Here is a 17,024-nt window from a genome sequence, read left to right as displayed (position 1 = left end):
AGAGTGCGGCAATGAACATTGGGGTGCATGTGTCTTTTTGAATTGTGGTTTTCTCTAGGTATATGCCCAGTAGTGGGATTGCTGGATCATATGGTAATTCTATTTTTAGTTTTTTAAGGAATGTCCATACTGGTCTCCATAGTGGCTGTATCAATTTACATTCCCACCAACAGTGCAAGAGGGTTCCCTTTTCTCCACACCCTCTCCAGCATTTGTTGTTTGTAGATTTTCTGATGAAGCCCATTCTAACTGGTGTGAGGTGATACCTCATTGTAGTTTTGATTTGCATTTCTCTAATAATTAGTGATGTTGAGCAGCTTTTCATGTGCTTCTTGGCCAGCTGTATGTCTTCTTCAGAGAAATGTCTATTTAGGTCTTCTGCCCACTTTTGGATTGGGTTGTTTTTTTAAAATTGAGCTGCATGAGCTGTTTATATACCTTGGAGATTAATGCTTTGTCCGTTGATTCGTTTGCAAATATTTTCTCCCATTCTGAGGGCTGTCTTTTCGTCTTGTTTATGGTTTCCTTTGCTGTGCAAAAACTTTTAAGTTTCATTAGGTCCCATTTGTTTATTTTTGTTTTTATTTCCGTTACTCTAGGAGGTGGATCAAAAAAGATCTTGCTGTGATTTATGTCAAAGAGTGTTCTTCCTATGTTTTCCTCTAAGAGTTTTATAGTGTCCGGTCTTACATTTAGGTCTCTAATCCATTTTGAGTTTATTTTTGTGTATGGTGTTAGGGAGTGTTCTAATTTCATTCTTTTACATGTAGCTGTCCAGTTTTCCCAGCACCACTTGTAAAAGAGACTGTCTTTTCTCCATTGTATATCTTTGCCTCCTTTGTCATAGATTAGTTGACCATAGGTGGATGGGTTTACCTCTGGGCTTTCTATCTTGTTCATTGACCTATGTTTCTGTTTTTGTGCCAGTACCATATCGTCTTGATTACTGTAGCTTTGTAGTATAGTCTGAAGTCAGGGAGTCTGATTCCTCCACACCCATTTTTTTCCCTCAAGACTGCTTTGGCTATTCACGGTCTTTTGGGTCTCCATACAAATTTTAAGATTTTTTTTGTTCTAGTTCCGTAAAAAATGCCATTGGTAATTTGATAGGGATTTCAGTGAATCTGCAGATTGCTTTGGGTAGTATAGTCATTTTTACAATATTGATTCTTCCAATCCAAGAACATGGTATATCTCTCCATCTGTTGGTATCATCTTTAATTTCTTTCATCAGTGTCCTATAGTTTTCTGCATACAGGTCTTTTGTCTCCCTAGGAAGGTTTATTCCTAGGTATTTTATTCTTTTTGTTTCAATGGTAAATGGGAGTGTTTCCTTAATTTCTCTTTCAGAATTTTCATCATTAGTGTATAGGAATGCAAGAGATTTCTGTGCATTAATTTTGTATCCTGCAACTTTACCATATTCATTTATTAGCTCTAGTAGTTTTCTGGTGTCATCTTTAGGATTCTACATGTACAGTATCATGTCATCTGCAAACAGTGACAGTTTTACTTCTTCTTTTCCAATTTGTATTCATTTCTTTTTCTCCTCCGATTGCCGTGGCTAGGATTTCCAAAACTATGTTGAATAATAGTGGTGAGAGTGGACATCCTTGTCTTGTTCCTGATCTTAGAGGAAATGCTTTCAGTTTTTCACCATTGAGAATGATGTTTGCTGTGGGTCTGTCGTATATGCCCTTTATTATGTTGAGGTAGGTTCCCTCTATGCCCACTTTCTGGAGAGTTTTTATCATAGATGGGTGTTGAATTTTGTCAAAAGCTTTTTCTGCATCTATTTAGATGATTATATGGTTTTCATTCTTCAATTTGTTAATATGGTGTATCACACTGATTGATTTGAATATATTGAAGAATCCTTGCACTCCTGGGATAAATCCCACTTGATCATGGTGTATGATCCTTTTAATGCGTTGTTGGATTCTGTTTGCTAGTATTTTGTTGACGATTTTTGCATCTGTATTCATCAATGATATTGGTCTGTAATTTTCTTATTTTGTAGTATCTTTGTCTGGTTTTGGTATCAGGGTGATGGTGGCCTCATAGAATGAGTTTGGGAATGCTCCTTCCTCTGCAATTTTTTGGAAGAGTTTCAGAAGGATGGGTGTTAGCTCTTCTCTAAATGTTTGATACAATTCACCTGTGAAGCCATCTGGTCCTGGACTTTTGTTTGTTGGAAGATTTTTAATCACAGTTTCAATTTCATTACTTGTGATTGGTCTGCTCATATTTTCTGCTTCTTCCTGGTTCAGTCTTGGAAGGTTCTACCTTTCTAAGAATTTGTCCATTTCTTCCAGGTTGTCCATTTTATTGGCATAGAGTTGCTGGTGGTAGTCTCTTAGGATGCTTTGTATTTCTGCAGTGTCTGTTGTAACGTCTCCTTTTTCATTTCTAATTTTATTGATTTGAGTCCTCTCCCTCTTTTTCTTGATGAGTCTTGCTAATGGTTTATCAATTTTGTTTATCTTCTCAAAGAACCAGCTTTTAGTTTTATTGATCTTTGCTACTGTTTTCTCTGTTTCTATTTCATTTATTTCTGCTCTGATCTTGATTTCTTTCCTGCTGCTAACTTTGGGTTTTGTTTGTTCTTCTTTCTCTAGTTCCTTTAGGTGTAACGTTAGATTGTTTATTTCAGATTTTTCTTGTTTCTTGAGGTAGGCTTGTATAGCTATAAACTTCCCTCTTAGAACTGCTTTTGCTGCATCCCATAGATTTTGGATTGTCATGTTTTCATGGTCATTTATCTCTAGGTATTTTTTGATTTCCTCTTTGATTTATTCAGTGATCTCTTGGTTATTTAGTAACATATTGTTTAGCCTCCATGTGTTTGTGTTTTTTATGTTTTTTTCCCCTGTAATTCATTTCTAACCTCATAGCGTTGTGGTCAAAAAAGATGCTTGATATGATTTCGATTTTCTTAAATTTACTGAGGCTTGATTTGTGACCCAAGATGTTATCTATCCTGGAGAATGTTCCGTGCGCACTTGAGAAGAAAGTGTAATCTGCTGTTTTAGGATGGAATGTCCTATAAATATCAATTATATCTATCTGGGCTATTGTGTCATTTAAAGCTTCTGTTTCCTTATTTATTTTCATTTTGGATGATCTGTCCATACGGTGTAAGTGAGGTGTTAAAGTCCCCCACTATTATTGTGTTACTGTCGATTTCCTTTTATAGCTGTTAGCAGTTGCCTTATGTATTGAGGTGCTTCTGTGTTGGGTGCATATATATTTATAATTGTTATATCTTCTTCTTGGATTGATCCCTTGATCATTATGTAGTGTCCTTCCTTGTCTCTTGTAACATTCTTTATTTTAAAGTCTATTTTACCTGATGAGTATTGCTACTCCAGCTTTCTTTTGATTTCCATTTGCATGCAATATCTTTTTCCATCCCCTCACTTTCAGTCTGTATGTTTCCCTAGGTCTCAAGTGGGTCTCTTGTAGACAGAATATAGATGGGTCTTGCTTTTGTATCCATTCAGCAAGCCTGTGTCTTGTGGTTGGAGCATTTAATCCATTCATGTTTCAGGTAATTATTGATATGTATGTTTCTATGACCATTTTCTTAATTGTTTTGGGTTTGTTTTTGTAGGTCCTATTCTTCTCTTGTGTTTCAACTTAGAGAAGTTCCTTTAGCATTTGTTGTAGAGCTAGTTTGGTGGTGCTGAATTCTCTGAGCTTTTGCTTGTCTGTAAAGCTTCTGATTTCTCCATTGAATCTGAATGAGATCCTTGCCAGGTAATCTTCGTTGTAGGTTCTTCCCTTTCATCACTTTAAGTATATCATGCCACTCCCTTCTGGCTTGTAGAGTTTCTGCTGAAAAATCAGCTGTTAACCTTATGGGAGTTCCCTTGTAGGTTATTTGTTGTTTTTCCCTTGCTGCTTTCAATAATTTTTGTCTTTAATTTTTGCCAATTTGATGACTATGTGTCTCAGCGTGTTTCTCCTTGGGTTTATCCTGTATGGGACTCGCTGCACTTCCTGGACTTGGGTGGCTATTTCCTTTCCCATGTTAAGGAAGTTTTTGACTATAATCTCTTCAAATATTTTCTCTGGCCCTTTCTCTCTCTCTTCTCCTTCTGGGACCCCTATAATGTGAATGTGTTTGCGTTTAATGTTGTCCCAGAGGTCTCTTAGGCTGTCTTCATTTCTTTTCATTCTTGGTTCTTTATTCTGTTCCACAGCAGTGAATTCCACCATTCTGTCTTCCAGGTCACTTATCCATTCTTCTGCCTCAGTTATTCTGCTATTGATTCCTTCTAGTGTAGTTTTCATTTCAGTTATTGTATTGCTCATCTCTGTTTGTTTGTTCTTTAATTCTTCTAGGTCTTTGTTAAACATTTCTTGCATCTTCTCGATCTTTGCCTTCATTCCTTTTCTGAGGTCCTGCATCATCTTCACTATCATTATTCTGAATTCTTTTTCTGGAAGGTTGCCTATCTCCACTTCATTTAGTTGTTTTTCTGGGGTTTTATCTTGTTCCTTCATCTGGTACATAGCCCTCTGCCTTTTCATCTTGTCTATCGTTCTGTCAATGTGGTTTTTTTTCCCACAGGCTGCAGGACTGTAGTTCTTCTTGCGTCTGCTGTCTGCCCTCTGGTGGATGAGGCTATCTAAGCGGCTTGTGCAGGTTTCCTGATGGGAGGGACTGGTGGTGGGTAGAGCTGACTGTTGCTCTGGTGGGCAGAGATCAGTAAAACTTTAATCCGCTTGACTGCTGATGGATGGGGCTGGGTTCCCTCCCTGTTGGTTGTTTGGCCTGAGGCAATCCAACACTGGAGCCTACCCGGCTCTTTGGTGGGGCTAATGGCAGACTCTGGGAGGGCTCACGCCACGGAGTACTTCCCAGAACTTCTGCTGTGTCCTTGTCCCCACGGTGAGCCACAGCCACCCCCCGCCTCTGCAGGAGACCCTCCAACACTAGCAGGTAGGTCTGGTTCAGTCTCCCTGGGGTCACTGCTCCTTCCCCTGGGTCCTGACGTGCACACTACTTTGTGTGTGCCCTCCAAGAGTGGAGTCTCTGTTTCCCCCAGTCCTGTCGAAGTCCTGCAATCAAATCCCACTAGGCTTCAAAGTCTGATTCTCTAGGAATTCCTCCTCTTGTTGCCAGACCCCCAGGTTGGGCAGCCTGATGTGGGGCTCAGAACCTTCACTCCAGTGGGTGGACATCTGTGGTATAAGTGTTCTCCAGTCTGTGAGTCACCCACCCAGCAGTTATGGGATTAGATTTTAGACGGGCTGTGATTGTGCCCATCCTACCATCTCATTGTGGATTCTCCTTCGTCTTTGGATGTGGGGTATCTTTTTTGGTGAGTTCCAGTGTCTTCCTGTCGATGACTGTCCAGCAGCTACTTGTGATTCTGGTGTTCTCACAAGAGGGAGTGAGAGCATGTCCTTCTACTCTGCCATCCTGGTTCCCGTATTCACCTCCATATTTAAAAGAGCCCTTTCCTCCCTCCTCTCTGTCCTTTACTCTGCTTTATTGTCTTCATAGCATTTATAACCATTTATCAAGTGTTTACTGTCTCGATGAATGGATAAAGAAGATGTGGTACATATACAATGGAATATTACTCGGCCATAAAAAGGAACGAAACTGGGTCATTTGTAGAGACGTGGATGGATCTAGAGACTGTGATACAGAGTGAGGTAAGTCAGAAAGAGAAAAAAATTATCATATGTTAACGCATATATGTGGAACCTAGAAAAATGGTACAGATGAACCAGTTTGCAGGGCAGAAATAGAGACACAGATGTAGAGAACAAACGTATGGACACCAAGGGGGGAAAGTGGCGGGGTGGTGGTGTGATGAATTGGGAGATTGGGATTGACATGTATACACTGAATGTGTATAAAATTGATGACTAATAAGAACCTGCTGTATAAAAAATAAATTAAATTAAAAGAAAAAGTGTTTACTGTCTCTAGTTACAAGCTCCACAGGTTAGGGGAGGGGGAATGATTTTGTCTGTTTTGCTCATTGCCACATCCCAGCACCTACAATGGGGCCCACAAGTACTCAGATGTTTGTTGAAGGAAATGCATGAAGAAATATTTGACTCTAAAGTCCATGCTTTCCATGACATGACACTACTGCACTAGCACCTACACAGCTTAGCAGAGACTACTGGTAAAAGCTGACTCAGTACAGGCCTCAGCTATGGATGTTCTCTGAGAAGATCTCTGCCAAAGGATCCACAAGATCTTTGTGTCATGACCATAGCTGGGCAAGTCCTGCAAAGATCTATCATCTAAGGGCTGCTATGAAAGGGGACAGGGGAGCCTGGAGGCCTACAAGAAAGTGGCAGACTCCTTCCCCTGAATCCAGTTATGTCCCGGCAATGAAGGTGGCAGCATCTGATCAAAGCACCAAGTTCTCAGAAGGGAACGGGAAACAATCCAGCAGGTTGTTTTTTCTTCATTTCTGTACCTGCTCCCTGTTACAAACAAACAAATAAGGCCCTCGTGATAGTTTAAGGCCTTGCTTTACTGGCCTCACTGGAAATCAGTGACAGTGGTGCTTTGACAGCATTACTGTCAGGCAGCTGTTGACGAGGACAGAGAGGAAGGGCTGGGTCTCCGTGGTGGAGTGAAAAGTCAGAGCAGCACCACCTCTAACTATGGAACCTGGACAAATTACTTACACTCAGAACCTCGACGACATTAACTGCAAAATAAGCACAACTCTCCCTATGTCCTTGATCACTGAGAGGACTTAACGAGGTGACAATTTGTTGCAAATGCTTAGCAGAACTCTGAACAAATCCTAGTTCCATTCCTTCTCTACTCTACGTATAGAAGGTTCACCTGGCCACTCCAAATACACACATGAAAGACATGATACTTTTGTGAAACTGATTCAATTAGATAAATACCTTCAGCTTCTTTAGTTCAAGTTGGTGATGTTGTAGAGAATGTTCACATTCATTCTTACTTTCTTTAAGGCCTGCATTTTCTTGCTCCAGCTCTCTCTGCAAATTGAGAAAAGTATGTATAAAAGAAAAGGTCTTTACCATATTTCCCCTGAGCACAGTCCTATCTCTTTGACATGGAACCTTTAAAAATGCCCCCCTTCCTTTTGTTGCCACTGCAGGGGTGGGAGATGAGAATGGGGATTGGGGTGAGGAAGGGAGAGTCACCTGACACACTCCTCACAAGAAGAACTAAGGCACTTGATCCTGAAGCCTATGGAACAAGGAGGGGGACCAGGGAAGGGAGAAGCCATTAAGGATGAACAGTATACATTTTAGAAAGGCAGTGGGAAGCCGCTGATGGGACTGGTCAGGAAGCACCAGGAAGTCCATGTGCAGCCCAAGGAAAAAGAAAACCCATTTGTTCAGGGTTTTTATAAAAAGCAGCCTTTTAACATCCAGTCTCATGAGCAGGTGTTTTGGTGAAAGATAAAAACTGCTCCAAAAAGTGGTTCCCTACTTCAGAGGAGGGCTGGTCTTCTTCCCATCAAACAACTTGGCAGCTGAGCCACACATGAACGTGGTGCTCCTGTGCCCGGCCCCTCTCCTTTCCTCACTCACCACCTTCCGCTCCGCGGCTGCATGGTCGTCTGCCCGAGCTCTCTCCAGGGCAGAGAGCTGGGCCTCCAGTGTGTGGATCTGCTCTGTGCACTGCTGCTCCAGAGCGAGGACCTGCTGCTGTGCACAGCTGCTCTCCTTGTTTGCGGAGGCCTGAGGGGGTAGCAGAGGACAGTTATTTGTGGTGACAATGGGGGCTTTATTCTGTCCCTCAGTGACCCAAAGATGAGTGTCCAACAGAAACAACTCTCCTTCCTGAACTCCAGCCTGGCTGCCGCTGAGGTCCCCTGGCCTGCCTAGGAGCTGGAGTCTGGGATTGGTCTTGGTGCTGGGGGGACAGCTCTGGGCACCAGCCAGTCCTAAGACACAGCCCTCCTTCACTCCACTCATTGCTGCCCTCTATGGATGAGGCTTTTCCCTGGGGAGGCACATAACACAGTGATGAAGAACAAGGGTTTTGACCTAGGAAGGGTGTGGGTTCAGCCATTTACTAGGTGGGAGACCTTGGGCTAGTGATCTGGTCGCCTTTCTGAGCCTGCTTCCTCTGGAGAATAAGGATAACAGTACAGGCTCTTAGGTCTGCTGCAAGGACTAAATTAAAATACATGCAGAGTACTTAGCAGACACGAGGCAACAAATGCCGTTTTTATTTCTCAAGTTTCAAGCTCAACACCTGACCTGGCGCTGTAACTACCGGCCAAGCCCTTGCCATCTTCTCCCCAGAGCCTGGAGCTGTTCTCCACAGCCCCGGCTGCAAGGTGAGGTTTGAACACCAGTGGAGACACCACCTCTAACAGTCCCAGAACTAGGCTGGGCTGTCTAGCCCGTCACTATCTCTCTGGGTAACTCAGACTCTCTGGCAGGTCCTGACTCCCTCTACCTGCACTGCCTGTCTGCCCACAACTGTATCTAAGGTCAGGTCCAGATACCATTCCAGAATTTGGGAGCGAGTCTGGGGACCTACAAAGGAATAAAGGGAAAAAGCATCAAGGGCCTAGAACACAGCAGTCACAATACCCACTTACAAGCTCCTGAATCTGAGCTTCCTGAGCTGCTACAACGTCACTGCTCTGTTTTAGCTTCTCCTCAGATGCCTGCAGGCTCTGCTCTAGTTCCTTCACCTGAGGGGGGAAAGAGAAGCATCCTTTCATTCAAAAGAAGTAGCAACAAAATGGCTTTTAAAATCAAATCTATTTAAATCATAAAACAGGTTCATTAAAGAAAAATTTTTACTTACAAAAAAAGAAAGATGCTCATAAGTCTACCATTATAAAACACTATCATTCTAATATAGTTTCTTACAGGCTATTTTTATGACTTTTCTTTCTTTCTTTTATTACAACTTCATATACAATTCTAGTAAAACTTTGTATTTTTCCTCCTTGCTCAAATTTCCTTCTATGTTTCCACGCAGTCTTCAGACCTTAGATTATTTCCTTAAAGGATGTTTCATAATTTTCTGAACCGCTGCCTACTGTTTTCCATTTTGCACATAAAATAATGCAGCAGTTGACATCTTCATGCAAAAAGTGTTGATCTGGTTTGAATCTCTTGATTAGGACAGATTCCCAGAAGTGGAATTACTGCTCATGATACAAACTTGGGTTTCGCTCATCCCACAATTAATGATCCAGTCTGACTCTGTACTTGGCACTGCACTAGGACACGAGGCCAGCACAGTGGACAGGATGACACACTGCCTAGCACTGAGCTAGACATGGTTCTTCAATATGGCCTTTTCATCTGACTCAAGCTAGCTTTGCCAATTTCTCTTTTAAAGTCCTCTTGTTTGCTGAATAAGGTTTGCCCTGGGGGAACTTTATTATTAAAACACAAGCTCATGGAAGGTTGCAGCTTTGTCAAGGAAAGGTAGGTACCAAATGAGAAAAAGAGTATTTTTAGGTCTCATGTTTCTCATGTATGTTCACATGTAAGTTTCAACTGAAACAACCCCATGAGAACAGTGTGAGTACTTCCACAGAGAAGAATAGTAATGTTACTTGCTCATGATCACAAATTTTATTAGTGGTAGGGCCACGACTGAAACCTAGCTTTTATTTATTTATTTTTTTAATAGGTCTTCATTGGAGTATACTTGCTTCACAATACTGTGTTAGTTTCTGTTGTACACCAAAGTGAATCAGCCATATGTATCCATATGTCCCCATATCCCCTCTCTCTTGAGACTCCCTCCCATCCTCCCTATCCCACCCCTCTAGGTTACCACAAAGCACCAAGCTGATCTGCCTGTGCTATGCTGCTGCTTCCCACTAGCTACCTGCTTTATATTCAGTAGTGTATATTTGTCGATGCTACTCTCACTTTGCCCCATCTTCCTCCTCCCACCCCATGTCCTCAAGTCCATTCTCTATGTCTACATCTTTATTCCTGCCCTGCAACTAGGTTCATCAGTACCTTTTTTTTTTTTGATTCCATATATATGCGTTAGCATACGGCATTTGTTTTTCTCTTTCTGACTTACTTCACTCTGTATGACAGACTCTAGGTCCATCCACCTCACTACAAATAACTCAATTTCTTTTCTTTTTATGGCTAATATTCCATTGTATATATGTGCCACATCTTCTTTATCCATTCATCTGTCGATGGACATTTAGGTTAGTTCCATGTCCTGGCTATTGTAAATAGTGCTGCAATGAACATTGTGGTACAAGTCTCTTTTTGAATTACAGTTTTCTCAGGGTATATGCCTAGTATTGGGATTGCTGGGTCATATGGTAGTTCTATTTTTAGTTTTTTAAGGAACCTCCATACTGTTCTCCATGGTGGCTGTATCAATTTACATTCCCACCAACAGTGCAGGAGGGTTCCCTTTTCTCCACACCCTCTCCAGCATTTACTGTTTCTAGATTTTTTGATAATGGCCACTCTGACGGGCATGAGGTGATACCTCATTGTAGTTTTGATTTGCATTTCTCTAATAATTAGTGATGTTGAGCATCTTTTCATGTGCCTCTTGGCCATCTGTATGTCTTCCTTGGTGAAATGTCTACTTAGGTCTTCCGCCCATTTTTTAATTGGATTGTTTGTTTTTTTGATATTGAGCTCTATGAGCTGTTTGTACATTTTGGAGATTAATCTTTTGTCTGTTGTTTCATTTGTAAATATTTTCTCCCATTCTGAGGGCTGTCTTTTTGTCTTGTTTATGGTGAAACCTAGCTTTTTGAACTGCTGGGTTCAGTAAATATCTATGCAAGTCCCAGTTTGCAGGCAGAACTCAAGAAAGATTCAGATCCTCAAAAGGTTATGCACAGAGTTATTATATGACCCAGCAACTCTACTCCTAGGAATATACCCAAGAGAAATGAAAGTATAAGCCCACACAAAAACCTTGTTCATACATTAATGTTCGCTGTAGCATTTATTCACAACAACCACAAGGTGGAAACAACCCAAATGTCCATGGACAATGAATGGATAAACAAAATGTGATATATGTACAATGGAATAAAAGTCTTAAAAAGGCTTCTTCAGCCTTAAAAGGGAGTGAAATTCTGAAACATGCTATAATGTGAATGAACCTTGAAGACATTATGCTCAGTGAAATAAGCCAGACACAAAAAGACAAATACCATATGATTCCACTAATAAGAGGTACCTAGGATCATCAAATTCATAAAAACAGAAAGTAGAATGGTGGTTGCCAGGGGCTGGGGAGAGGAGAGAATGGGGAGTTATTGTTTTAATTGGCACAGTTTCTGTTTGAGAAGATGAAAAAGTTCTAGAAATGGATGGTGGTAATGGTTGTATAACAACGTGAATGTACTTTATGCCAGTGTACACCTAGAAATGGTTGAAATGGTAAATTTTATGTTATGTGTATTTTACCACAATAAAAGAACGGATATTCAGAAACAGAACTGAATTATAATAAAACAAAGCTGTATTTAGAGAAAAATATAGCTTTATATATATTTATCAAGAAACAAGAAAGATTAAAAAAATAAGCTAAGTATTTGCTATGGTCTGAATGTTTACGTCCCTCCAAAATTCATATATTGAAATCCTAATGTCTGACATGATGGTGTTAGGATGTGAGGTGTCTGGGAGGTACTTAGGTTATGAGGGTGGAGCTATCATGAATGGGATTAGTGTTCTTATAAGCGGCCCCACAGAGATCCCTTGCCACTTCTACCACTTCACACTCATTAAACTGGCAAGAAGGCTGAGAAATGCCAATGCTAGAAAAGACAGAGATGCAGCGATAGGAACTCTCATGCATGCTGGGCGAGTAGAGCCAGGTGCAGGCCTTCTGGGAACATTGCTGTCCTACTGAGTCACATTGAGTCATATGCACTTGCTATCCTTCTTAAGGCAAAAGGGACAAGGATGTTCACCGCAGTGTAATTTGTGGTGACAGAACGAAGGCAATCTGGATATCTAGCATCTAGTAGACAACTATAAAGTACAGTAGGTAAGAACAACGAAGTGGACACAGAAGATGGAGCAGTTGAAAGTAACAAAGAAGACATATGTACAGCTGTATCATTTACTTAAATCAACACACAGACACACAAAACAATGTCACCAGTTTTAAGGTTATCCAACAATAAAAGGGTCTCTATTAACCACATTAGAGTGGTTTCCTATGGGAAGGAGGGGAATGGGGATAAAGGGAATAAACAGAGAAGAGAACAACTTTCTGTGGAACAATGATGGTAATGTGGCAAGAATGAAGAAAATGACTACCTCAGTTCTCTACAAGTAAGATCCGAAAGAGAGTCCCTTTGGAAGAAAACCTCTGACCCAAGGGGATTCTCAGCCACAACCACATCATCCAACCAGGGCACCACCCAGACACAGGAACCACTGGGAGTGAGGTCAGTACCCGAGTCTCCAGGCTGTCAGTGGCATTGGCCTGGCTGCTTCTGGCTGCCAAGAGCTGCTGTCTGGTATCCTCCAAATTCTGCTCAGCAAGTGTTTTCTGTAAGTTGAAAGAAGAGTAAAAGAAAATAGTCATTTCTCCATTGAATAAATATTTACTGACATCTACACCATACTACGATTTGTGCGAGGCACGAGGGACACAAGTACGCACCAAAAAACCCAAAACAGTTAACAGAGATAAAATTCACATATCATAAAGTATACATATAAAGTATACATAAAGTATAAATTTGACATTTTTTTGACCTTGAGGCTGGGGCAAAAACTAACCAAAAAAGTATATAATAGAGTGTAATGGTGTCCACAAAGGAGCAGCACAGAGCAGGAGATCCTCACTGCCTCAGGAAACTAGGAGGCTTCATTCTTCACAGGTGGCCAGGGCCCAAGGGAGCACCCAGGCAGAGGGATGACACTAGAGGTATGAAACAGCTGGAGGTATCTGGGGAGCTACAGCTTGCCAAAAGTCAAGGTGATGATGGGTTCAGGTCATGAAACAAGACTAGAAAGTTAGGCAAAGGGCCAGATTATGAGAAAAGCTTTTTATGCTACAGAAGGAAGTTTGAACTTAATTCTGTAGCAAATATTTTTCAAAGTGGAGTCATCCAAACACTTGTATTAGACTCATCTGGGTGGGTGGAGGAGTTTTTAAGTTTGAGGCTTTATTCCAGGTCTACTAAAATCAGAATTTCTGAGGGTAGGGCAAGACATACATATATATATATATATATTTCTTTTTCTCCCTCAAATTTTTGGCTTGCAAGATCTCAGTTTCCTGACCAGGGATTGAACCTGGGCCACTGCAGTAAAAGTGCCGATTCCTAACCACTGGACTGCCACGGAATTCCCTAGAAATGTATACTTCAAACAAACTCACCAAGTAACTCCTATGCACACTAAACTTTATAACAATGATGGTGGCACAGTAATGATTATAATATTAATAGCTGAAATATACTGAGACCCCATGATGTGCTAATTCTAATCATTTCCCAATAACAATTCTATGTGTTTGATACAATTTTAACCCTATTTTACAGAGGGGGAAGAAAACACAAAAAGATTACGTTACTTGCTCTGAGTCAAAAATTAGTAAGTAGAAGAGGTAAAGTGCAAACCTAGGGAGCCTGGTTCTAGAAATCAATCTATACCTTAGAAACCACGTTATACTCACTATAGACTGTAGGGTAATTGTGGAAGCTCTTTATGGGAGTGATATAGTCAGAAATGTTGTTTGGAAAGATGAGTTTAGTGGTGATGTGCAAGACTGTGTCAGAGGGTGCAGGAGAGGGTGTAGGCTAGTCTGGAGACTTCTAACACAGACTAGGCCAGAGTGGCTGGAAACCTGAAGTACAGCAGTGGCAGTGGAGATGGACACATTTAGTTGAAACTGACTGAAGACAGAAAGTGAGGGGCTAATCTAGGCCCAAGGCTTGGGTTTTGTCACCTCTGTCATGTAGGAGAGAGCAGAATGTGGGCAGACAACAAGCAAGTTCACCTACACCACTGGGCTAGAGGCCAGTTGGCTCAACTGCCTCCTTCGGCTAAGGAGAGTCCACTTGCTGCCCAAAGCAATTCTCGCTCACGCCAAAGGCAGATGGTAACTACTTTCCTTGGCCAATGTAAAGTACAATGGGTAGGGAAGGAAAGCAGGGCAGTAAGACAACAACCCAAATGGCATAAATCACTAGGTGGGGTTTATCGGTGATCAGGATGCCACTCCTTCACACGCATCTCTGAACAAAGTGCTCCCTTTCCTTCAGGAAAACGTCACACACAGGCAACATGATGCTGATTTTACCATAAGCAGAACAATCAAAAGTTGGAGGGAGTGATGTTTTCACCAAGCTCTTTGAAGACTCTCTGGCTCTGAAACTCTAGGATTTTATGAAATCTCCAGTGTTACCACGGCCCTTCCAACACTGGCCAGCCCAAAGGGAGCTAGTTACCTCTTTTAGAAGTTCCTGCACATGTTCTTCTCCTGATAAGTTCTGTTCCAGTCTCTTCTCCAAGGATGCAACCTTCTCCTGCAAATGTGTGATGAGTTTTTCTTTCTCTTGAGTTTCAGCAGTGGCCTGCAGGTGAAAGCAGAGATTACATTACACTGTCTCTCTCCCTCCCTTCCTGTATCCTCTAGAATCACCATGTTTCTCTGAAATTCTGTTTCCAACTGCATCCTAGAAGAACATACAGCCAGGAGATCTTCCCTGAAAATGGAACAGAGAATATATGAGATCAGAACCCAACACTACTCAGGTATCCGTTTCAGGCCTATTGCAGCAAGCAGCAAACGCTCCCAAATTTAAGCACCTGGCAATCCGGGAAGGAAGAATGCTATTACGTCTGTGGAATCTAGCCAGGACCCTGCGAAGATGTTCCTCCTCTCTAAAATATCCCCTGTGTTGTCATGATCTACTAGCTAAAGGAATGCTCCCCCTCCCACTCTCATCAAACATAGGTTTAATCCTATTAATCCAGAGGCCAACAGGACCTACAACTTTACACCAGATGCCAAGAACCAGCAGAGGTAATTCCACTGAAGAAGCTCCCAGCCAGCCCTACAATGACCTACAGAACAATACGCCTGGAAACGTGGGGCTGGATGAAGCAGTCATGATGCCACTGTAGCTGCCTTAAGGCTGAAGACAGAACTGAAACAAACAATGATATTCACCCTGGCTCACAGGACAGGGAGCACCTCTGAATCACAGCAGCACCTTACACCATGGCCCCAGATCACCAGCTGCCCACTTATTTATTTCAGTCTACCTCTTTAGCAGTGATGGTAGTGGTGGCAGTGGTGGGTTGGGACTACATTTGTTCCTTTCACAACTGTCAATCTCCAAATGCTGCTCAACATCAAAGCTGAGGATCCAGAATCCTTTGAATATACAATTTCTTAGCTCACAGTGGTCCTTACATCCACTGAACATGCCCATTCTCCACTCCAAAATAAGGTCGCATGGCATCAACATTTCATTGTGAAGACTTGAACCTCCTCACAATACTGTGCTTCCTCAGATTCCCTCACCTTATGATCTGCTGCTCCATCTCAAGCCACAGACTTTCATGTTTAGCTTGCAACCCAGCCAGTTTTCTCCTCAGAATAAGATGTAGCTACATGGGCCTAGGATTTTGGGAAGAAGCACTTGCCATTCTGAATTCTCACAGGGGTGACCACATATATAGTGGAGGAGAAGTTTGAAGAATGGATTCAAGATCACATAATTCGGGCTTCCCTGGTGGCGCAATGGTTAAGAATCTGCCTGCCAATGCAAGGGACACGGGTTCGAGCCCTGGTCTGGGAAGATCCCACATGCCGCGGAGCAACTAAGCCCATGCGCCACAACTACTGAGCCTGTGAGCCACAACTACTGAAGCCTGCACGCCTAGAGCCCATGCTCCACAACAAGAGAAGCCACTGCAATGAGAAGCCTGCTCACCACAACGAAGGATAGCCCCCGCTCACTGCAACTAGAGGAAGCCCACGCGCAGCAACGAAGACCCAACGCAGCCAAAAATAAGTAAATTAAAAAAAAAAGATCCCATAATTCAAAAACTTTTATCAAGCCTATACTCTATGTGTTGTCTCTAGGAATATAATCAGCTATAGTTACTGACCCATAGAAGCATGGAGGCTGCTGGTAAAAAGAGATATACACACAGTTAATTATAAAACAATACAATCATGCTGTAACAGAGAGACATGCAAGGTGCTATGAGGTATCAGAGGCAGAAGGGATTAACGGGGGCAATCAGATCAGGCCTCCTAAGCAGGCAAGTCCAGGTGGAAGATGGGGGAGAGGAACAAGCATTCTGGGTAAAAGGCAGCATGTGTAAAGGGGTAAACAGACAAGTTCAACATGACCAGGGGGCTGGGTGAAGAGGAAAGAAGAAGTGAAGACAACTGCCAAGTCTGTGGCTCAGATACCTGGATGAATGGTAACATTATGCAAAGCAGAGAATACAGGAGGGAGAGGTAGTCTGATAGGAAAGAAAAAAGTTTTGGCCCAGCTGACCCATCTTTAATGGGTCTCTTACTAACAATGTTGATAACAGTAATAATTACAATAGCATGGTGCAGGAGCAGCTACAGTTTGCAAAGCATGTGCAAGCTCATCCTCTAGTCCTTACAACCATCCTTCACTGTGTCCATTTACAGGGAAATTGAAGCTTAGGGACTACTAGCCCAACAGCACACACCTTGGTGACAGAATAAGGATTCAAATCCAAGCCTTCTTGGCCCAAAGTCTGTACTCCTTATATTACACATCAGTATGAACTTGAGAGATACATGTGACCCTTTCCAGTAACAACCAAGAGAACAAACAAGTCTTATATAAGTCACCGTGTTGGGCAGAGTCAGGAACAGAAGAATCAGTTGCCAATTTCCATTTAGTTTTCTTGTGCACCATATCCCACACAGAGCAACTCCCCACACTCTGGCTGTTTTACTTCAAGCCCTCAGCACCTAATGTGCTACAGCTAACACCATACTTAATGGTGAGAAACTCAAAGATTTTCCCACTAAGATCAGGTACAAGGCAAGGATGTCCCCTCTCACTACT

General features: G+C 42.1%; 1 protein-coding gene across 4 annotated transcripts in view; it reads right to left on the bottom strand.

Moving 5' to 3' along the window:
* Window positions 1–17,024, bottom strand: part of GOLGA1 (golgin A1) — a 52,147-nt gene that overhangs the window by 14,288 nt on the left and 20,835 nt on the right. For all 4 annotated transcript variants that reach the window (XM_060014161.1, XM_060014162.1, XM_060014165.1 and 1 more), the window contains 5 exons: window positions 14,406–14,531; window positions 12,401–12,496; window positions 8,577–8,672; window positions 7,555–7,704; window positions 6,898–6,993 (listed from right to left, as the gene is read on the bottom strand). In XM_060014161.1, the coding sequence (XP_059870144.1) occupies window positions 6,898–6,993; window positions 7,555–7,704; window positions 8,577–8,672; window positions 12,401–12,496; window positions 14,406–14,531 (564 nt within the window). The remainder of the gene's footprint in view (window positions 1–6,897; window positions 6,994–7,554; window positions 7,705–8,576; window positions 8,673–12,400; window positions 12,497–14,405; window positions 14,532–17,024) is intronic.

Source organism: Delphinus delphis, chromosome 6 (genome assembly GCF_949987515.2).
Source record: "Delphinus delphis chromosome 6, mDelDel1.2, whole genome shotgun sequence".
NCBI lineage: Eukaryota > Metazoa > Chordata > Mammalia > Artiodactyla > Delphinidae > Delphinus > Delphinus delphis.
The sequence above is the reverse complement of the archived record's forward strand: the minus strand, read 5'-3'. Positions and strand labels throughout refer to the sequence as shown.